Source organism: Nymphaea colorata, chromosome 12 (assembly GCF_008831285.2).
Source record: "Nymphaea colorata isolate Beijing-Zhang1983 chromosome 12, ASM883128v2, whole genome shotgun sequence".
Taxonomy (NCBI): domain Eukaryota; kingdom Viridiplantae; phylum Streptophyta; class Magnoliopsida; order Nymphaeales; family Nymphaeaceae; genus Nymphaea; species Nymphaea colorata.
In genome coordinates, this window is record NC_045149.1 from 7,952,018 (window position 1) to 7,973,419 (window position 21,402).

General features: G+C 40.5%; 3 protein-coding genes across 11 annotated transcripts; 2 read left to right on the forward strand and 1 right to left on the reverse strand.

The window, feature by feature from the left end:
- LOC116265639 (maltose excess protein 1-like, chloroplastic) lies at positions 1–6,385 on the forward strand. The gene is made up of 10 exons (XM_031646382.2): positions 1–533; positions 632–838; positions 2,036–2,326; positions 2,564–2,653; positions 3,222–3,323; positions 3,427–3,545; positions 3,948–4,010; positions 4,105–4,166; positions 5,125–5,214; positions 6,252–6,385. The coding sequence occupies exons 1-10, from the start codon at positions 93–95 to the stop codon at positions 6,314–6,316; spliced, it is 1,530 nt and encodes a 509-aa protein (XP_031502242.1). The 5' UTR covers positions 1–92; the 3' UTR covers positions 6,317–6,385.
- LOC116265640 (uncharacterized) lies at positions 6,121–7,370 on the reverse strand. Its single transcript, XM_031646383.2, has one exon. The coding sequence runs from the start codon at positions 7,156–7,158 to the stop codon at positions 6,436–6,438; it is 723 nt and encodes a 240-aa protein (XP_031502243.1). The 5' UTR covers positions 7,159–7,370; the 3' UTR covers positions 6,121–6,435.
- Positions 7,371–10,991: 3,621 nt separating this feature from the next.
- LOC116266118 (pentatricopeptide repeat-containing protein At3g42630) lies at positions 10,992–19,372 on the forward strand. Of its 9 annotated transcripts, none has more exons than XM_031647218.2 (8): positions 10,992–11,357; positions 12,019–13,455; positions 13,586–13,682; positions 15,698–15,802; positions 15,938–16,137; positions 16,266–16,346; positions 16,563–16,682; positions 19,084–19,372. In XM_031647218.2, the coding sequence occupies exons 1-2, from the start codon at positions 11,070–11,072 to the stop codon at positions 13,168–13,170; spliced, it is 1,440 nt and encodes a 479-aa protein (XP_031503078.1). In that variant the 5' UTR covers positions 10,992–11,069; the 3' UTR covers positions 13,171–13,455; positions 13,586–13,682; positions 15,698–15,802; positions 15,938–16,137; positions 16,266–16,346; positions 16,563–16,682; positions 19,084–19,372. The 9 variants fall into 9 exon arrangements, with proteins under 9 accessions (XP_031503078.1, XP_031503077.1, XP_049936939.1 ...); XM_031647217.2 differs by lacking the exon at positions 19,084–19,372 and adding an exon at positions 16,769–16,879; XM_050080982.1 differs by lacking the exon at positions 19,084–19,372 and adding an exon at positions 16,769–16,879 and having other exon boundaries at positions 16,266–16,339.
- The last annotated feature ends 2,030 nt before the right edge of the window (positions 19,373–21,402 follow it).

The following is a 21,402-nucleotide window of genomic DNA, read 5'->3' on the forward strand; positions in this document are numbered from 1 at the left end:
AACAGCAGTCGTTAGGTGGGATGCGTCCGGGAACTTGTTAAACAGATGGCAGCCGGCCAAGGCACGGCGAGTCCATCTCGAGGCTTCCGGTAATGGATCTGCCACGGCGCTTCAGGGGATTCGAACCCTGCACGTTTCCACTGCCGGATCCTCCTTTAAACCAGGGTTCCTTTTTGTACACTCCACTAGTCTCTGGCCGCCGCACCCACACCGGTCTGCCTGGCTCAGGTGGGCTTCGACTATTCCGGCCGCAGACTGGTAGGTGCGCCCGCTCCCACTATCAAGCCTCGCTCGGCTCGATGGAGGCAGCGGCCGTGCCCCTCCTTCTGTCTCCCCGCCGCCCCTTCAATGCTGCCCTCGTCAAGCCTTTCTCCTCGGCCACTCTGACAGCCCGCCGCCGGCCACCGCCCCATTCGCTGAGAGTGCTTGTAGGATTCCGCCTTCTTTCCGGCCTTTCCCGGACTACCTTCTGCTGCAGGATCAATGCCTCCTCCGATTCCGGGAGCTCTTTCCTGGATCATGCTAGCGGCAAGGTCGTCCGGACGTTGTCGAATTGGTGGTGCTTCTTCTTCTTCTTATTCTTATTGTGGTCGTCAAATTGATACTGTATTGTCGATCGGACGATGAACAGGAGGAGGAGGAGGGGAATGCGAAGGGATCTGGCCGGTCCGGGCGGAGCTACGAGGAGTCGGAGTCGGTGCGGTGGGACGCGTTAACGGCGAAGTTCGCTGGCGCGGCGAACGTGCCGTTCTTGCTGCTCCAGCTGCCGCAGATCGTGCTGAACTGCCGGAACCTCATGGCGGGCAACGCGCGCGCCCTCTTTGCGCTGCCCTGGATCGTGAGTTCCTTGACGTTTTTCCTTTTCCTTTCTCTGCATGTTTCCTCGTTCCTTGTCTCTTTCCGTCTGTTGGTTTCTGTTTGGTTGGTTTAATTCCTCAAGACCCTGTGGTTTCATGGCTGTGGCTTCTTTGTATCTGCACTCAACTCGACGGCTTTCGTTTTTTTCTTCTATTTAGTACACGCCTGTTTGAGATAAGCTCCGAACTTAGATATATTTGCCCATTTTTCGAAAATCTAATATTTTGGTATTCCATATTGGTTCTTGCCTTGTGGTTCTTTCCTAAACTTCCTCCCAAATTTTGTCAAACAGACTGACTGAAATGCTACCTTTTGATTGTCGATGGAAGTAAGTCCAGCCATTCCGCTTAGACAGTCACAGAATGACATTTACAAACGGTTCCGCTGGAAACGAGCGGATCAGTGGACCAGGAAGACAAACACAGTTTCGCGCCGCGTTTGTTTGCCATGGAATTGGTGTGCGTTCATTGGCGTTCCGGAACGGCAGAGTTTCTGGTCCTCGTTCCGCCGCCATTGAAACGCCGTCTTCATGTCTTTAATTTGATTTCCTTCATATCCCTCTTACCTGCTTACCACTTTTAGTGGTCATATGGTACTGCTGCAGTTCAGTACAGGTCATGTCAATTGGTTTAAATGGCTAAGTGATTCCATGAAATCAACATGTTGGCCTCTTTGTACGTGAAGGACTACAACGAATTATTTACTTATCACTAATTTAACCGTTGCCTGGTGATTTCTTCCTTTTTCCTTAGAACTTGTAAGATGCATTGGTACGAGTAAGATGAAAAACCTGGATCAACTCCCAACTGTCCTTCTTCACCATCGGCGGTTGTCTTGATTTGCATCGTCGACTAGAGGCATGACCTGAATTTTCATCTCCCAGAGCCTCTTCATTATTAGCATTTCAAGTGTGTTCCTGCACAAATATTTGTGGGTAAAAAATATTTCTTTGTAAACATTTTCTCAGTGATCAGTTTGGCTGCATATGACGTCCATGGATGCATGGCACTGTCTTATGACTTTCTTTTCATGCTCCACTTGTACTTGTTAATGTTTCATTAAAACTTTCTTGAACGTTTATATTTCATTTCCTACAGTGCTTCATGTATCCGCTGTTCATATCAGCTATGGTCTAACAATGCTTCTAGTGGCTCAACAAAAAGTATATGGTCTGCAGGGAATGTTAACTGGGTTGCTGGGAAACCTTTGTTTGGTTTCTTATTTTGCCAAGAAAAAAGAGACAGAGGCTGTTCTGGTTCAGACATTGGGCGTGCTCTCAACTTATGTAGTTATAGTTCAACTCGCTCTGGCGGAAGCTATGCCTCTCCCTACCTTCATAGCCACTTCAGCTATTGTAGCATGTGGAATGTTTCTAAATTTTTTATATTATTTCAGACTTCTTCCTCTTTTTATTTGGAGATGCTGGGAGGATTTCATTACTATCGGTGGCCTTTCAGTTCTTCCACAGGTACATTCGCCATTGTGGATTTCTTCTTTGTTGTACGTTATTATGAAATTAAGCTTTTGAGAGTAACCATATCAATATCCAACCATAACCCCTCAAAACCTTAAAAAAATGGCCATCAGTTGCTCAAAACAACGGACTCTTTTGTCACTTATTATGCGATTATTTGGGTTCTTTCATTTTCTTTTTCTGTCTTCTGTTGTCTTCCATGTATGCTAATGTATTAATCTGATCAATCAGGTTATGTGGTCGACTTTTGTTCCTTACATTCCGCAAAGCATCTTGCCTGGGGCTGTTGCCTTTTCTGTTGCAGTTATTGCAGTCTTAATGGTGAGTTTTTCTTGCATAATGCTCCTTCTGATGGCTCAGTCCTGTTCTTGGTGCTACTTATCTGAGTCGGTTCCTGTGTGGTTATGAGCAGCCAAATCAATTTGAGAGCTGTCCTGTGTTAGTGTTCCCAACTCTCCTGATTTGATTCCGACTGCTCAACTATTAAAGGTGACTTCAATTGGTCCTCTGGTCACGTATAAGCCCAAATTAGCTCAATTCATACATGGGGAAGAGACCAGCATTTTTTTTTTGTTTGATTGGTTTGGACTACGTAGTTTCTCATGGATGCACTTGGCTGAAGATCTCATCTTTTAACAGCTTGTCGATCTAGCCATGATATTCCTGGTCATGCAGTACGGATTTTTTTCTTGGCCAACTCTTCCTTTTCTATTTGAGCGCCTGAGCTCCTTCTTGTGGTTGTTTCTGAAGATCGTATCATAGTTATTAGTTATTCATTTTGTAATGCCTCATATCATAAATACGAGTAGACACTAGACAACTCGTTTCAGTTTTTTATTTTATACAGTTATTTTGAGCCCCTGACATTTTCGTTAGTTCAAATTTGCAGGAACGCACTGGGAAACTTTCTGATGCTGGTGCGAGTTTCGTCAGTTCTATTTCTGGATGGACAGCCACTTTGCTTTTCATGTGGATGCCTGTCGCACAAATGGTGCAGCTTTCCCTTTCAGAATTTAAATAAAGAGTTTCGCTGCTTATATTTTGACTAATATTTCCTGGAGAATTCTTCTCCTACGTTTATATCATACTTGCAGTGGACAAATTATCTCAATCCAGACAATATTAGAGGCTTATCGGCTTTCTCAATGCTGCTTTCTATGGTTGGTAACGGGCTTATGATTCCACGTGCACTTTTTATACGTGATCTCATGTGGTAAGCTCTAATCATTATTAGTCTTTCTTTTCATGGATATTATCTAACTGCAAAATGCAAGATGTAGACTTTGAATTCATCTCAGCCCAATTTAGAACGAATTAACAATCAGCTTCACAATGAGATGGTGCACTTTCTACCAGTCATTGGAGGACCTTAAGAACCTCAGAGGCTCGATCAGGAAGCATAAACTGTGGTATTTCACTGTATTAGAAAAGTACACCCTAAAATGTGGATCATTGTGCATAACCATGAATCTGGAATTGTGAAATCTGTTCTTGATAGTTCATTAGTGGCACCATGAAATTGTTATCCTAAATACATGGTTCTATTACCTTGGCTTGTAAATTTATCGGTGAGTAAATGTGGAAGCTGTTTGCATGTCCACAAAATGCGTTGCAGGTTTACTGGATGTACATGGGCTTCTGTCTTGTATGGGTGGGGCAATTTGATCTGCATGTACTGGTAAGACTATTTACCAATAAGTCAATGGTTTATCACTTGAATCTTCTGTAAGTTGCAGTTCTTCTGTAATATTGTCCTTAAACAATGGCTGCAGTTTCAAAAGCATCAGCTGGAAGTTGTTTTATGCTGCGACACTTGGTTTAATTACATGGATAGGTATTTCTTCTACTGTTTTTTGTTCAAACTACTTTTATTCAGTATCCATATTTGTTGGCCGAACTATCAAGTTTTTTCTGTAGATAGTGTGTGATTGCCTCATTTTGTTCAAAGTGGACGTTGTGTTCTCTTTTCTTGTTATTATTGAAAAATAGAATAAAACCTGGTGCTTCTATTTTTCTTTTTCATGGATTCTGATTGATTGCGGTGAACGTCTTAGATATCTAGTGAGTGTTGTTGCACCAGAAAGTTAAACGATGTCTTGATTTTTCTTCTCAAACCATTTTGATAAAATGTGTCAAGCAAACTAAACGCAACTGCTACAGAAACAAATTTACTTAATAAACGAAAGTAGAAAGTTAGAAACTTGTCACATGAATTGAGGGGAAGTTTGTTTTGTTCTTAACTTAGAATCCTAAGGTTTAAGATAGAGATATTGAGAACGTTTGGTGGCACGGGTGTTGTGTGCTGAAGTGGCCCGCAGTCCTCCAACAATGGACGAAGGAGTGCACAGAACTTGCATTTTGTGTGTTCCAGGTTCAACAGACTATGGCAGAACGAGGTGAGATGAGTGCTCCATTTTCGCTTGGAGCTTCCATTCTACTCGAGGGAAACAGCACCGCAGGAAGAAGAGGGCGTGCTGGCCTGTTTCTGGAGCACCGGGAACAAGATGTTCCTGTTCTGCGTCTTCCAGTACTGTACTGGTTACGTGTTGTTAGGCCAGGAGTTTGGTTCACATTCAGCAATTTCCTCTGCACAGAATACCTTCTTGCATGTTTGGTGAACATCCCTTTATAGAGAGAGATTTGGTATTATTGTACGTCCTTTCAAATCTTATGGGTTTGGCTTTGATCCTAGAACTTCTCCATATAAATTGGTCATAAACATGCGACCTTTTCTGGAAAAAATTCTTGGCATGTTTTGGTCTAAAACAGTCTTTTCATTCGTTTCATTTCAGGAGTTACCTTCTGGAGAGACACCACAGTCTATGGTTACAGTTCTCCTGCCTTGTCATTAAGAGACTTGATTTCAGGACGTCGTGTTCGAGGTAACGAGATCACTTCATAGAGTACTGCTAATGCCACGCAATAGAGGATATCCGTTTGGCACGCAAATGTTCATGTCCAAGCACAAATTTGTGTTCATGGAAGTCATATCTCTCTGTTGATGTGGGCAAGACATTGAAGAGCATTCTATAGTTGTAATTTGGGGAAATAGCACATTTAGTCCATTTTAATTGTTATCAAGACTTCGTAGGAACTGCAATTTGTTGTTTTTTCGGGGGCAAAAGCAACTCTTTCAAGTGTAAGTACAACAGGGCTGGCAATGAATAGGAAAAAAATGTTAGACATGAATGAATCTTGAACTAACGTGAAATAGAAACAAACAAAGAACATAGCAAGTGCTTTGTGAAGAAGCAAGTCAAGAAAGTACAAATGCCTATGCACATGAGACTCCTATAAACTTCTTGCAATCAAATTCAATTCATCATCTCTTTTGCTTCCGGGCGGCAAGTCTAGTTGAACAACTTGTATGCTTCACTGGTTACAACCGAAAAGGAGAATTTGCCTAATTCAAGTAGATGTATATCATACTCAGCACGCGACGGTCTACTTTTGGTCATAGTTGGTCGGAGTGGATATTATCTTTAATTTGCAGTTGCCCAGGAGCTGAGTTCATCTTTCAGTCATTAGGTAAGAAGTTCAACCGTTCGGTTGACGACCAAAAGCCAGAATGCGTGAGGGGTTAAGACCTGAAACGATTGGCAGGGGAGATGGCATGAATTGCATTGTTGATATGTTGGGCCTGTCCTTACTGATCTTTGAATCACATACTCAGTTACCTGCTTTTGGTATCTCTAATATGTTTTCAGTTCTCAGTACAAGTGTGATCTCGCTATCTGTCTATCTATATAATCTCCACATGCACAAAAAAAAAAAAAAGAATACCGATCTCTTTGCAATCCAGTAATAGCATTAAGATATCTTCCCTCAACCTATTACAACCAACTCTTCTATTGTAATCCTATAATCCAATAAACACTTTACTCTGTATGTATGTATTTATACACGTATTCGATGACAGACACGAAGGAACCAGTATACCAAGGCGGACAGTTGCTTGCTTTGCAGCCAAAACCTACGGCTTAGACCTTGTGAGACCTTCTGAAGAAACAAGGAAAAGAAAAAGGACTTAAATGCTGAAAAAAGGGAAAAGAGAAGAAACCCCAGAGCATCGGCATCGTCTTCTTCATCACTCGCACCCATCCTTATTTGTTCCGGCGCAGGTCGTCGCCAAGATCGTTGACACTTATCCGAGCAGACGCTTGCCTCACCCACTTGATCACCTTCTCCGCCTCCTTACTCATCTTCTCCTGTTCCTTCAGGGCCGCCTTCATCCGCTCCCTCTGGCTTCTCACCGAGAAGGTGCCCAAATCAGTTAGGATCTCATCGTCCTTCCCCCAGCCGCCGTCGTCGTATGTCTCGCTCCGGCCCTTCTTCCTGAGAGATTTCTTCGGCGATGCCCAGAAACAGCAGCCCTGTTTGGGAGGAGGCGACGACGAACCGCTCGACGAAGGAGAATCCCAGGAATGGTCGAATTCCTTCGCGGGGAGTGATTTGGGGAGCTTTGTGGGAGAACTGAAGGCCGGAAGCTCGGTTCCTGCGGAGGCCTTTTGTGGGGTATCAGGTTGGGAAGGATTGGGAGGAGGAGAAGGAGGAGGAGGTGATCGTGGTGGTTCTCGTTGTTGGTTTTGTTCTTCCTGTTCTTCTTTCTTGGGTGACTGGGTGGTTTTGGTCGTCTGGTTTAAGGACTTGAGGCGCTGGAATCGGGTCTCTACTGGGGAGGGCAGCACGGAGCTGGCTGATTCATAGGGAGAAGGAAGTTGCTGTATCTGCTCGATGGCAGCGACGTCAAGAATCTCAGTCAGGAGGTTCTCCACTGCAGAGTCATGGCTGCTCGTTGGAGAAGAGAGGAACGAGACGCCGTCCATGAGAGAGAGTGAGAGAGAGAGAGAGAGAGAGGCTTAGTCGGTGGAAAACGTTCGCAGGCGGGAGAGAGAAAGAGACGTTGGCATTCATTTCGTTCTAGAGAGAGACGTTGTTTGGTGGGGCACAGCTTCAGACTTTAGCTGTGAGAGAGTGTCAAATTTGTCAAACGCTGATCTCAGAGTTGTTGGAGGTCTTGAGTATTTTATGAACCGCGTGATTCACCTTTCTTCTCCTCATCTCATTTGTTTTCCACTTTTTATTTTTTTAAAGTTTGGAAGTTGATTTTCCTTTGCTTAAATATAAAAATCTCGCGTTCTATAATTTCGTTAAGACGAGGCTTCGAGTTTGCACGTTAAAATTCGTCAGTACGTGTGGATTTTAAATATTTAGTCGTTTGTTTGGTTCTTGACGTGCTACATGGCATGCTTATTTTGTCTTAGCTGAGATTTCGGTGTGTGAGTTTGAGCATAAAAAATAAAGGCACGTCGTTCTTCTAGTTATCATGAAGCTTGTGGTGTGTCATAGAGTAATTTGCAAAAGCAGGCCTCACGTTAAGAAAATAATGTACAAATGGCGTGTCCCATGATACAGACTGCCATTTAAAAGACTGCTTTGCTTTTTAAAGTTACAAAGAACATTGTTTTAAAGTTAAATACCAACTAGGAATTAGGGTAAAGCCTCTCTCTCTCTCTCTCTCTCTGCGCTCGACTGAGGAAGGGGATCAACTTTTGCTTTTCTTTACAGTGCAAATTTGATATGATTTGGGGTGAGTTTTTGATGATGTATATCAGGAACACTGTATTACTTCGAGTTTCCATTGTGGGGAAAGATAAAACTATGATTTTGTAACAAAAATAAGAATCATCCTGTTGAAAAAGCAGCAGTAGACCACCAAAAGCAGGGGTAGAAATCTCACAGAGACTCTGTTTTTGCTTTTTCTTATGCCTTTAGAAAAGAAGATCAGGAATATCCCTTTTTTAGTTTGTAGACAAAGCTTTAGGGGTCATTTGATTACTTCTGCTTTTAAATCTATAGATCTCAATATGACATTCTTTTGCTGATATGGCAAAAATTTCATGGTTCATCAAGTTAAGGATAGTAAGTCCGACTTAAGATCCACACTTAACATTTTTATCTAATTCTCAAATCCTGATGACGCAATCAAACACCCCTAAGGTTATGCTGGAGTGTGTTTAAACAAACAGTGAATCTTCACAATATGGAAAAAAATGAATTTTGAAGTCCAAGGGAGGAGGGTGAAAGTGATAATCATGCTATGCAATCAATCGTTGAGGAAGTTACTGAGCTAATGAAGATGACAATGCCTTTGCTTGCTGCAGTAGATGATTGTGTTGGCATTGCCAGCCATCAGTGGCAGAGACACATATAGGCTGGTGTGCCTATATGTGGCTCTGCCACTGTCAATGATCGTTAGATCGTATTCTTTTCAATTTTCTTTCATTTTTACATTAAGATTATTTAATATTTACTTTGTTATACATGTAAGTGCCCTCTTAGGTATGAAAACATATGAATCAATGCCACTCCAAAAAAATTTTCTGGCTTCGCCACTGCCAGCCGTCTGTGAAGATTGTGATAACTTCTGAATGCATGCTAGAAAATCTGGCGTAGCAATAAATCAGTAAGACAAATACGTGATAACTCTTGATAATCTTCTATGTACAGGGATCAATTACAATGCACGGATTGGAGGTCTAACAAATATGAAAAATAATCAAAACTAAAGATTGATATTGTCACGGGCTGACTCCTTCATAGACACAGGGAACAGATATATTAATTTGTAAAAATCTAGAAACCGGCAGATGACACTCTTCAATTTGGATATAATCAATATGTTGGCCAAAAGTGAACTGAGACTTGAGAATCGATCGCTTCTTGTCTCAGTTACTCGCCAGTAAAGATGGTAATGAGCCGGACGAAGGGCTGTTTCTATAGTTGGCAAACTCGTCGATCTGATTTGTGACTTGCTCGAGTCAACTAGGATGGTTTATTTACTAGGTCACAAGTCAAGGTCCACCGAGTCAATTGGGACTGTCAACTAATTATGTGCTCTTTTAAGTCGTGCATTTGCTAAATAATGAAACTTGTTATTTTTTAAATTGTGAATTATCTCATAAACTTTATTAAATATACACAAATACTCATATTACTTGTTATTCAGTTTTAGTTTATGAAAAATCAAACTTGCACACAGACTTACTTTCTTTTTATCCATTTATAGAAAAAAATGCACCATAAAAATTTAAACGTACTGGCTGACCTGATGATCAAGTCTTTATGCAAACTAAGTCCGAGTCAGGAGTTTGCCAACTACGATTGTTTCAGCGGTGCCCTTACTGTTACACCTTTCTAAGGGCTACCAGTGTCTTTTTACGGGTCGACCAACTGTGTGTTTGCATTTTGTCTTTATGTTCTAGGGATAATTCATCCCATGAAACAAGTATGGTGGAAATTTTTCCTAGAAAACCTTCCTTGTCTTGCGCCAATTTATTTTTAAAATGCATGCTTTAACCCTGTCTGCTTTAAATCAACGGTAACTTGCTCTTGAAGAAAAGAAGATACTTTGTGCTTCTCAAGAAGTAACTTGTAACTTGTAAGAGGAGGTCCTTGCTCCTCTTTTTCTTGCTTGGCATTTTTCGTCCATTCTTCTTTGTTTGTCGATTAGTTTGTTTCGCATGAGCATCGGTTTTGCTCGATGCAAATGTGACCTTGATCTTTGTTTTATTCATTCTTGAGTAAGTAGAAATAGGACGCCCTGTTCTTGGTGTTCTAGAAACAGGAAATCAAACCTGCTGCAAAGAGAGTCATTCAACAGTTATAGACAAGTTGATTGATTTACATTTTCCCTTTGACAAGTTGATTGATTTACATTCTACAGTTATATACACCAAGGTAAGAGGAGCTCAGGAAGAAGAAAAAAAAACAACAGTGCAATATGAATTGTTTAGGCTGTTGATTTTAACAAGATTATGTGGTGGAAATTGAGTTATAAAAAATAAAACTAATCGATCCTAACTTGCCAACAACCTATTATTGACATTCATCTCTTAGTTCTCTTTGGAAACAAAACCTGTGTTATTCTCTAATAATTATTGGATTCAACAGTAAATTTGAATCTAGCTTTTAGGTTTTTTAAGGGTAAGAAGTTATTTGCCCACCGCCTGATGAGAGCCGTAGCGCCCTCTGTGCTCATTGCCCCCGGATTACAATATCTTCCCTTTATTATGAGATTAACAGAAAAATGATTGATTATTCCATCCATATGTGTGTGAGCGTTCGAGTTTTTGTTGATAGCGTTGAGATAAAAAATAAGAAGCGAGAACAATTCTTTATTGACAATTTCCTAGGAAGGAGGCCCGCGACCAAGAAACCATATTTTGTCTAACTTCTGCAATGGATTTGTATGGTCAATATTTGACTCAAACGAAATGGTATGGTCACACAGGCTTGGGCTGTCGTATGGCCAATTAGAATTTGATTCCTGTGGGTCTATAAATCAAAGTTGCACAAACCACTGGAGTAGCTCTCCGGGGTGCCGTCTTTAATATAGCTCTGTATAAATCGATACCAATTAAAATATTTTAAGTTGTTTTAAGCAAAAAATGTATGATATGCGCACTTTCGTTTTGGCTGATGAATTTGAATCGATTTGTCACTGGTACCATTTGAATCCGGTTTTTTATGAACCACAAAGTTTGTGCGTAAGCGTTGAGAACACGTTTACAATTTTGACTGTCGGCAAAAGGAAGCTGATTTTTAGAAGTGGTTAATGTAGAAACTTAGCATTTCATTGTTGATAAAATCAATTCTTGAGTCGAATTTCAGCTAGAAAGAGACAGAATAGGCTGAATTCAAGTGGGCACCGTTTGTCCATGGATATGAGAGAGAGATGGCTTCGTCTTCCTTCTCACCGTGTTGGCTCCATGGGATTTCCTCGAAAGTTACTGCGCATCGCTTCAACAGGAAACTCTTCCACCAACCGCTTGTCGACACCAGCACTTCTTCTCTCACTTCCCCGATTTTGTTGACGACCACTGATCGCCGGTGGGCCTCTTCACGCCCCCCAGATGCCCAATTGAGTCGTTCGTACAGACTTTCCGAATTTGGGTATCCAGCTCCGGTTCGAAACCTGCTCCTTCGTTTGAAGCTCAATCGTAGCTTCGTCGACGCTTCCGTGGTAATACTAAGACTTCCGACCTCGAATTCTGGCCTCTGTCTCTGTTTCTTTTCTCCTCTTCTTCTCTGTCAGTGGCAACTGGTGCTAGCTTATCGTGCGCTTGGCCTCCTACCATTTCTCTCACTAGACTCAGTGTCTTGAATGTAGTAAAATAGTCTCACAGATGATGCTTACTAAATCAAGAAAAGGATCACTTTCAGAGTCGTCGTGGTGATAAAATACGATAGATTTTTTGTGTATTCCCTTCATATGGAGTATAAGCTCAGAGAGTGAAAGCTTTACGTAACACTTGACATGTGTTTCTGCAACTCATTAACTATTTTAATGGTTCAGTTATTAGTTGTTACCAAAAGTGGTAGACAGACTCAAAAGTGAGAACAAATGGTTTTGATGGATTAACTTTCATATGTCCAAGATATTGCCTTCGAGCTTTGGACAGGACCTTAGCATATGGGAAATGGTAATTGATTTACACGTGCAAATGAACTCGGAAGTTTGTTAGGCTTTCAACAAATAGTATGTGAAAGTCAAAGATTACCATAGGTCGGTCCATGACAGTATATCATGCTTCAGTACCATATTAGACATGTATTGTCTTTCTGTTTGCTTTGTGGGTGCCTGCGCGTATGCTTAGTATATATTTTCTTTTGTCTGCAAGTAGGTAAGAGAATGCTGGGATGGACAAGCCAAAGATATATGTCTAGGCGATAAATTTGTTCTGTTAATCCGTGCACTGGGGAAGAAGGGAATGCCTGATGTAGCTGAGATGCTTTTCATGGAGATGAAAGTTAGTGGCTTTGAACCAAATTGTGCTACTTGGTCAGCTTTGATATTGAGTTTTGCTAATAATGGTTTTTTATCTCAAGCTCAAGCAATCTGGGATGAAATCATAAACAGTTCATGCAGACCCAATTTAGATGTGATTTCCGGACTAATGGATGCTTATGGTAAAATGGGGCAGTTCAAGGACATCGAGAGGCTACTGCATGAAGCAAATTCCAGAGACCCTGATCTCTCCTCTGAGTTTTATACTTCAGCTATTCATTGCTTTGGCAGGGAGGGGCAGCTTCAGATGATGGAGAAAACAATTAAAGAAATGGTATCCAGAGGATTTAAAGTCACTTCACAAATCGGCAATGTTTATGTTATTTATTATAGTAGATTTGGCTCTCTATTGGAAATGGAAACTGCATATGGTCGCTTGAAGCAATCGAGACTTCTTATTGAGAAAGAAGCAATTAGAGCAATATCCCTCGCTTACATTCGGGAAAGACAATTCTACAAGTTAGGAGAGTTTTTGAGAGATGTTGGACTTAAGAGACGAAACTCCCAGAACCTTCTTTGGAACCTGCTTTTACTGTCTTATGCTGCCAACTTCAAAATGAAAAGCTTGCAAAGGGAGTTTTTGCACATGAGTGAGGCTGGATTTTCTCCTGATGTTACCACTTTCAATATCCGTGCTTTGGCTTTTTCAAGGATGTCTATGTTCTGGGATCTGCATCTTACTCTTGAGCACATGAAGCATAGGAATGTAGCCCCGGATCTTATAACATATGGGTGCATTATTGACATGTATATGAATAAAGGACTTGGAAGAAACCTGTCATTTCCTCTGAGAAGCATGAACATAGATGCTTCTCCTCAACTTGTGACAGACCCAATTGTCTATGAAGTATTTGGGAAAGGAGATTTTCATTCTTTTTGTGAAATTCTCATGGAGTCTAGGCAGAAAAATGAATGGACATACTCAAAATTGGTTGGTGTTTATCAAAGGAAAATGTACAGAAGCAACCAAATCTTTTGGAATTACTGAAGATTGAAGAGCCATCATAGCCTTCGCTTTTTGGCTTTTGGGTGGTCACCTTGGAGTTACAATGCTGGGTGGAACAGCATATTTTTTATTGAGTTAATGCAATCAATAATTTGTGCTTCTGAATGCAGGTTATCTGTGGCAAAATATCTAAGCAGGGGAAAGACATAAATGCCAGTTTTTTTTTTCCTTTAGTCATGCTTACCTTTATGTACAGTGACAGGAAACTCACATTAATCTTTAGGGGTATATAATTAGTGGAAGGCATGAAGAGCCAGAGTATCCATGGTTTGTCTCTTCCTCTTTAATAGTTTTCCTAGGGCTTATAGTAACTCCTTTTCTCTACTCTTTTGCAGATTATTTGGACCTATGATGCATTGTGATATATTGTGTACATGGTCTAAATTGTCCATTGTAGGGAAAGTTTAAGCACAAAGAATTGTGGCAGATTATTTTCTGGATCATATACACAGGCTTCCACTGTCTTCTCAATAACCTACTCTGTTTCGACTAAGGTGGGTACCTCATTGTCATTAAGACAACCCTAACTGAAAAATAATGACTTAGTGGATAAAATATGATTGGAAATATATTTCAATGTTCAAGTGTCTTTTGCCAAAATATATAGTGCTATATGTTGTATGTTGGTACTGGTGCTGTAGAAACCGTAAATGTTTATTCGAAAATGTTTTCAGATTGAACCACATGAAATTTTTTCTTAACTATCTCGTCTGTATTCTCCTCTGAATTTGTTTTTCACTTCCAATTTTCAGGGATGCGTCATTGAGCATGTTTTACTGCAATATTGCTTATGAAAATTTCTGGTATAAAATATTTTCTGCTGTTATAGAAATTTGTGGTGGAAAATCAAGTATGAGCTTCTTGATGATGATCCATGTCAAGAAAGGTTTTAACCTGTTAAAAACCAAGAATGCAGCATGAACAAGCTATTGAAATATGAACTTTAATGCATGTTTGATATATTTCTCGTAACTCTTCTCTTTTGTTGGCATATGTGTAATTTAATCAGGGTTTCCTAATATAAATAGAAGAAAACTGTTTGATAGTTTGTTCCAGACAAATGATAAAAAAGAGAAATTGGTGGAGCCATGGGCATCGGAGGGTTTTCTCTGAACCACATAAATCTTTGTGTTCTTTGGAATTTGTTTTTGTCATACCTTGCTTGTGATCCCTAGATTGAGGCACGTTGGGGTCAGTTTCTCTAATGCAGGCAACATTCTCTTTTCATCCCACTTGAGAATGAATACTCGAAATATTTGTTAACTTGGTCTGTGCCTGCATAATGCTACTTGTAAGCTCTGTTTAGCAATTATAGGTCCTTCCTAGGTCCCTAGGAGGATGTCATTTAGGAGAAACCATGAAGATGCTCAGATGCATCCCTTTTTTAATGAGCTAAGCTTGATATGGTATTGGTAGCCATGCCATCTAACTTTGTTATAAGGTGGTATAAGTAACGTTGGCTCCTTTGACAGGGCCTCACCAAATCAGGGCTTGGGTGAAACTTGCACTGTATGCATCCCTACCAAATCCACCATTTTTTAGGAGGGTTTGCTTATCCAAGAAATCGTGCATTCCAAAATTTCCTGATCCACATCTTTTATATGGAAAGCTTTTAATCTGTGAAAATGCTTTGCTGAAAATGTATCTGGTTAGAATGGTGAGCAAAGATGCACTTTGCTAGAACAGTGAAGAAGGTTTCACTATTTTCTTGCCTGAGGGCTGTTGCCCCTGAAGGTATTTTATTATGAATTTGAAGCTTAGTCAAGTTCTTGGATTGTCCTTAAAACCTTTCAAGGGACGTTCCCGACCCTGGTTTGTACGCCTATAACTTCAGCTTGCTTGCATAATTAACTGTGCTCCCAGTAATCAAATTGCGACTGCCCAGATGAGAGACATTGCCTTTTCCAGTACACCAATGACTTTGTGTCTGAATGCCTTGCAAATATTGAAATGAATATAAATTTCTGGATCTTGGAGTTGGGGATGTTACAAGACTTTTGAGGTGTAACCCTGCCTGGGCTTCATCCCCTATCTCAGCAATTAGAGGACAAAAGCCTCATATATTGAGGGTTTTTTTAACTGATTTGTACATTTGCCATTTTTTTAATACATGGCCATCTTGTCGGATCTTTCTCTCCATATAAGGGACTCTTTATTGCTTAGGTGTTTGTTTGGTTTGGTGACATAACCTTTCCTTTTCAACTAGGTCAATGGTATATATGATTCACGCATGCATCTATCCTCATGTTTGTCCTCCCCACATTATAGGTTGTTATCAGTGGTCATCTACTGCTGTATTTTGGCTGCAGAATGACTTGGTTCATGGATGGGCTTTGGATTTCATTGCCTTTAGAATATGTGTACAAGTTTCTAATTTCCTTTATTGAAGGTCTCTGCTTGAATGCTTGGTCATATGTGTATCAGTTAGATAAAAAAGTATGTGAAATGTTCGTTAATTATGAGCATCTTGAGGTTAGGGTGAGTATGAATTTGGTTTGTTTATTTTCAGGATATAACCCAATATGGATCATCTGAATTGGCCTTGGAGAAAGAAAAGCTCTGAAAAGGTTTCTGCTAGCATGGATTCTAATGCTTCGTCATTGGCTAACAAACGGTGAGCATGAAAATCTGGTAATTCATTGGTCTCACTTGTTTGTCTGAATGTGTAACACTTCTAAGTTCTAAGTTCTAACCCTAGATTAATGTCATTTATTTTAATTCTTAATCTCTTTCTGTTTGTGTGCTGCAGAAGCCTTTCTTCTTAATAGGGTGTATAATGGATGACCTTTAGCTAAAACAGAAGTGTCATTTATGCAGCACTCTCGTTAGAATGTAAATTATGTTCAGATCTCATTAGAAGCATAGTAATGGATGTATAATGAATGATGCCAGCTTTACGAGGGAGTGCCCAAAGCAGATTATGTCATCCTAAGACGTGGGTTCGTCAAGGTGAGTGAGATTTAGAGAAAGAGAGGGAGATTTGTTTGATTGATCATGTAATCATGCCTCTCTGGATATTCAATACCAAGGCTCACTTGACGGTGGTAGTGGGTTTGACTTCCATATGTACTTGGCAGGGGCACTTGACTAAGACTTTGAGGCAGTTGTTAGCATCAGGCGTGACACGCACTCACAACAAAAACCAATCAAAGTAACGGGTATTTTCTTTATTAGTTAGTTTATGCATTTGACTGTGCTGTGACATTCATCACTCAATTTCTTTTCTTCCCTTTTTCTCATTTCTGCAGTGTATGTCTGGATTTTTTTCATTGTCTTTCATTTTCTTCTAGGCTGTTGGTATTTGGTAATCTCTCTCTCTCTCTCCATTTTCTGACATTCCGTATTGAATGTGGCTGGTGTATTACGTTCTGCAGGCATGCTGAATTTGAAAGAAGAAATATCTCAGACTGGTACAGAAATTGAGGTCTGGAAGTCCAACATTCAGTCGAGTGAAAGGGAAGTTCCATGAGTGGTGCTATGGCTGCAAGCTTGAGGTACAGCAGGTCTACTCAGTTTGCTTCCCCTGTTTGTTCCAATATCTTCAATGGCTAGAATAATTTGTGCGAACTTTGGTGCGCAGTAATTTCTGTTTCAGTGGTACATATAAAGACTTTCTTCATAGAACGGCCAGGGTGAACCATTCCTAGCCTTATAAGTGGTTGCATGAGAACGCCTGGGGTGATTGTTCCTATATGCATGTTACAATGTAATTGGAAATTTAACTTTTCGGAACACATGGAAAACTGTTGGAACAATCGTGGCTGTTCTTCTTAAAAGTAATTAGGAACACCACTTAGAAATGCCTTAAAAATGGCCACTCTAAAATGTCGTGTTGTTTTATTGAAGACTTGAAGTTTATTCATTTAAAACGAAAAACGTGTTACTTGATTAGGCCAAGGGTAACACTTAGAGTGTCTTGCTCACCAAGCAAAAGATATGGAACCTATATTTCCTGACTCAAGTGTCCAGTGAATCTCTAGTGGCCTGCTGCAAACGTTCTTGAGCTCTATTTGGGTGTATGGAAAAAGGACCATAAAAGTACTTCCTTAACAGAACTCATGGGGGTATACCTTGGAGTAAGACTGGCAAATGAGAGGAAACAACAAATAGGCCTGCTTCATGAACAACTTGCCATGAGTAGTGCCGTGTCCCTCATTGGATCTGAGTTTTATGAGCTCGAAGACTCTCTCCCTTTCCCCTTGCCCTTGGGGTCAAGGCTGTTTTCGGACCTGGGTGGGGAGCCGAACATGTGTCAATTAGAGTGTCGCATCTATCATTTGTAATTCAGAAGTGTAATGCCTATGAGAATCGAACTATAATGAGATTTTCATCGGTCTGCCAGTCTGACCAGCTATGTGGCGCCTTGCCCCTCAGTGCAGCCACTCACAAGCTATGTCAATGGCTGAAATGCCTATTTTTCTGCTAAGTTCATAGGGCTTCGGTGTTAATATTTCCCAACTATTCGCCAGCAATCTCAACCTTCTCTCGAAGAAACTAGAGTAAAATAGATCAGATTGAAGGGAGGGATTGCTGTTTTTGGCTGCTCAAAATCCAAAAACAAGCAGGGGTGCCAAGTGAGGCTTCAAGTGATCTGTTGCTGCTGGTGCACCAAGCAGCAGCACCCTAAATAGGTATCAATTTTATTAATGTGCAATCCAGAGAGAGAGGGAAGGGAGAGTGAGATCACTAACGTTACCGAAAAGGTGTGGTGGTTGGCGAGCATTGAACCGTGGTTACGCGAGAGAGAGAGAGAGAGAGAGAGAGAGAGATTCTTATGTCATTTAAAGCCTGTCTTCCATGAAAAGCTTATAGCAAGGTCCATTTGTCAATAGAGATTTCACTGTTCCACATTTACAACAGCACCTTCTGTTTAAATTCCAATCGTCCTTAAAGCATTTCTAGAAAGTGCCTTGTCACAAATGTGTACAAGCAAAGGCATGGCTGGAGGGCCTGATCAAATAAAATTCAAATATCCTGACCACTAAGCAGAAACTCGTACATTGTGAAAGCTCTTGTCCTTCATCCACTTTTAAGCAAATTTTTTGCTACCGACGATTCTCCATCGAGATTGTCAACTCATTTTCTTGTTCTTGTTCTTTTCTCTTCTTTTTAAAAAAGGAGCGATTACTAATTATTTTAGAAAAAATGAAGCATTTTTTGAAGACATTTTTGGTAATTGGCTGAACCATGATATTCCAGATCTTAGCTAAAAGCAGAAGGAATTTAAACTCATTTGATTGGGTGTGTGAAGTGTGTTTTAATGCAATGTTTTCAGTTGGGTAAGAATTAGTGGGCACTTTGGGCTCATAAAAGTTTTATGATATATTCCTGGTGAGCGAAAGGAATATTTTATCAAGCTTGAGTGCCTACCCCTTTGCATGTGTTTTTCGAAGCGAAAGGATTATGAACCATCATTCAGAAACGAGCCCGAAGGCCATTCATTCCCCCTATATCCAGGGGCCTCAGTTGTGTCAGCATCAATGGTAGCAGCAATCCACCTTCCAATATGGGTACTGTGTCTCACCACCAAAGAGGCATATCACCCATGATAATGGAACCAGAAAGACACCTCTTTATGTGTCACGACCAACTAAACTATGCCCCTTGATTCTGTTTATGATGTATGCAGAAGGTGATGTTTACCATGTCCTGTTCAAGTTTCCGTTTATTGCAAAACCTCTAGGTACGTACTTCGGCCTTGCCGGAGAAATGGCATCACTCCTGTTTTGTTCTGCAGCGAAAATCTAGACACCATAAGTATTGAAACCATACTTCCTTCCACTTGGAGTCTTTAAACTGACCCACCTGACCAGCATGCAGAACCACATGTGATCAATGCATGTTTTTCCTTAAAGCATTGAACTATCTCATGTGAATGTCTGAACTCCATTGTAGTTTTTGAAGGATGGAGACATGAGACCGATGAATCCAATAAACGCATTGTCTTCGGTTTTCTGTATTTCTTCATAAGGGGCAGGAGCGGGCAGATAATAGACCAGTGGAGATGAGGACCACCATTAGTGTCGTTAAGTGTACAGCGCTTCTTTGTCGCTGGATCGAAGGGGTTTCTTCACTGGACGGACGCAAGCGGATATATCTAAGGGCCTGAAGAGCCAAGCAAACAGTTTGTGGTCAGTATCAAAATTATTAATTCGCGACAGCGGTGGCGTAGATTTTGATGTTGAATTCTCCTTGAGCATCATATATATATATATATATATATATATATATATATATATATATATATATATATAGAGAGAGAGAGAGAGAGAGAGAGAGAGAGAGAGAAGGTGGATTCTGTACATATAATTGATGGATGTTTTCGTACCATATGAAATTATTTGCGTGAACATCATAGGTGAAAGCTGTATCAACTCAACTCAATCATGGAGTCAATTTCAGCATGATTTGTGTGCAGGACTGCCACTTCCTGTCATACTTTACAATGTGACAGAGAACTTTGAATCTTTGATACACAGTGAGATGTGTGATGGTTGGCTATGTAAATTTATATTGTCAAGTTCTGTTTATAGGATGTTCCGAGGGGTATAGCACGACTGGGCGGCAACGCCATCTATTTCAAGGGAGTCTATGTTATGAAACTCATGGTCGCTGCCACTACACGGTGTGCTACTATCTTGAACCGTAAGAAGGTCTCAGAGCGTAATATGTGAACTCCGGGGGCAAGGGGCACACAAAGGGCTACTGCTTCTCTTCATGTATCCGGATGTCTGAACACAGCCTGAATTCCTCTGCATGTAAGACATCCCCATAAGCAGATGGCCGGCGGATTCCAGCATATATATATATATATACACACACACATATGTTGGTATGTGGGCATCTTAGATTTCTAGATATTTTGTTTGTCTGGAATTGATACATAGTCTAATTTTGGGTAGATCGGCAGCTTGGCGCTCAACTTAATTAACCAGGTACATATGTTAATTAATCAAGATTAGTAAACCATGTTATTGAGCTTAAATCTTTTTCAGCATTCTGTAAGATTCAAAGTATTGGAATTTATGAAGGGTGAGGTTGGCTTTAATTGGGTACAACATCTGGGATGGAATTAATTTAACACAGAAAAGCAGTGGACATATCATCCTGTGAATGCAAAAGGCAAGTTTCTGTTTTGTGTTGCTTTCTTCTATAGAAGTGAAGGGAAGTCTGCAATTCATGGCCACTGCAGAAGCACTTTTTCCCTCTCACTGTATCTTAATTTCCCTCCTCTTTCCAGCCAGAACTGACAGAATGAAGCTGGTCAGGATCAGGGAGTCCATTGGATATGGGAACGCCCTTTTTGGTATTCCTCTTGGCACCTCTGTCCTTTTCACCTTTTCTGCAATAGGCATAAAAAAAGCTGGTAAATGAAATCAATATGAGAAAGAAAAAGTTAGTGTACCATTTCTAAGGATCCTAAATTGCTTGTATTTAGGCTGGTTGTTGAAAAGAAAAAAAAAAAACCAAAATTCATTCTTGTAGATTCACTTTGTAATACCTAAATAGTCATAAGATCAGGATTTTGGGTGAGTGACGGAGACCCACCAACCCGCAGAAAGCCGAAGCTCTCATCCAACCCATTGTCCCTTTAATACAGGGGCAGAGCCAAGGTAGGGCCCCGCATGGGCCCTGACCCTACGTCAAATCTTTTTTTTTTTAATTACATGTAAATTTTAAAAAATTTCACTTGTTATATATAAAATTTTTGAAAAATGATATTTCAACCCTAGTCAAAATTTAGAAACTTTAATTTAGTCCGCATAATGAAAAATTTCGAGCTCCGCCCCTGCCTTGGGTTGTCGTCCTGGCTGCAGGACATCTTGTGCAGTGACAACCCTCTTTTTACACCACAGGAAGTCGACACCCCTGACACTCCTCGAAATGGAGATTGGCAGAATACCTATTCCTACTCTGAGCTGTTATGTCAACCCTTTTAGGACAAGATTAGTTAACCAGATATTAGACCCCGTTTAGAATCATTTAAATGGATTTGAAGTGAACACAAGATTCTACATTCATTGAATAACATTCGGATTTAATATAGAATCTTGTATTCACTCCAAACCCAATTTAAGTGATTCTAAACTAGATCTAATATTTGGTTAAGTATTCAAGCTACATACTCAATTGGATCCAGTTCATCATGTTAAAATCCATTCAAAAAGGCATGTATTGAACATTTCTAATCAAACAGGTGAACACCCAACCCAG

What these genes read in the sequence shown, in the direction of transcription:
- LOC116266118 (XM_031647218.2), top strand. Translation starts at nt 11,070, where the DNA reads ATGGCTTCGTCTTCCTTCTCACCGTGTTGGCTCCATGGGATTTCCTCG. An exon ending in GCTTCGTCGACGCTTCCGTG is followed by an intron (nt 11,358 to 12,018) that starts GTAATACTAAGA and finishes GTCTGCAAGTAG; the next exon opens with GTAAGAGAATGCTGGGATGG.
- LOC116265640 (XM_031646383.2), bottom strand. Translation starts at nt 7,158, where the DNA reads ATGGACGGCGTCTCGTTCCTCTCTTCTCCAACGAGCAGCCATGACTCT.
- LOC116265639 (XM_031646382.2), top strand. Translation starts at nt 93, where the DNA reads ATGGATCTGCCACGGCGCTTCAGGGGATTCGAACCCTGCACGTTTCCA. An exon ending in TGGATCATGCTAGCGGCAAG is followed by an intron (nt 534 to 631) that starts GTCGTCCGGACG and finishes GACGATGAACAG; the next exon opens with GAGGAGGAGGAGGGGAATGC. An exon ending in GGATGCCTGTCGCACAAATG is followed by an intron (nt 3,324 to 3,426) that starts GTGCAGCTTTCC and finishes TCATACTTGCAG; the next exon opens with TGGACAAATTATCTCAATCC.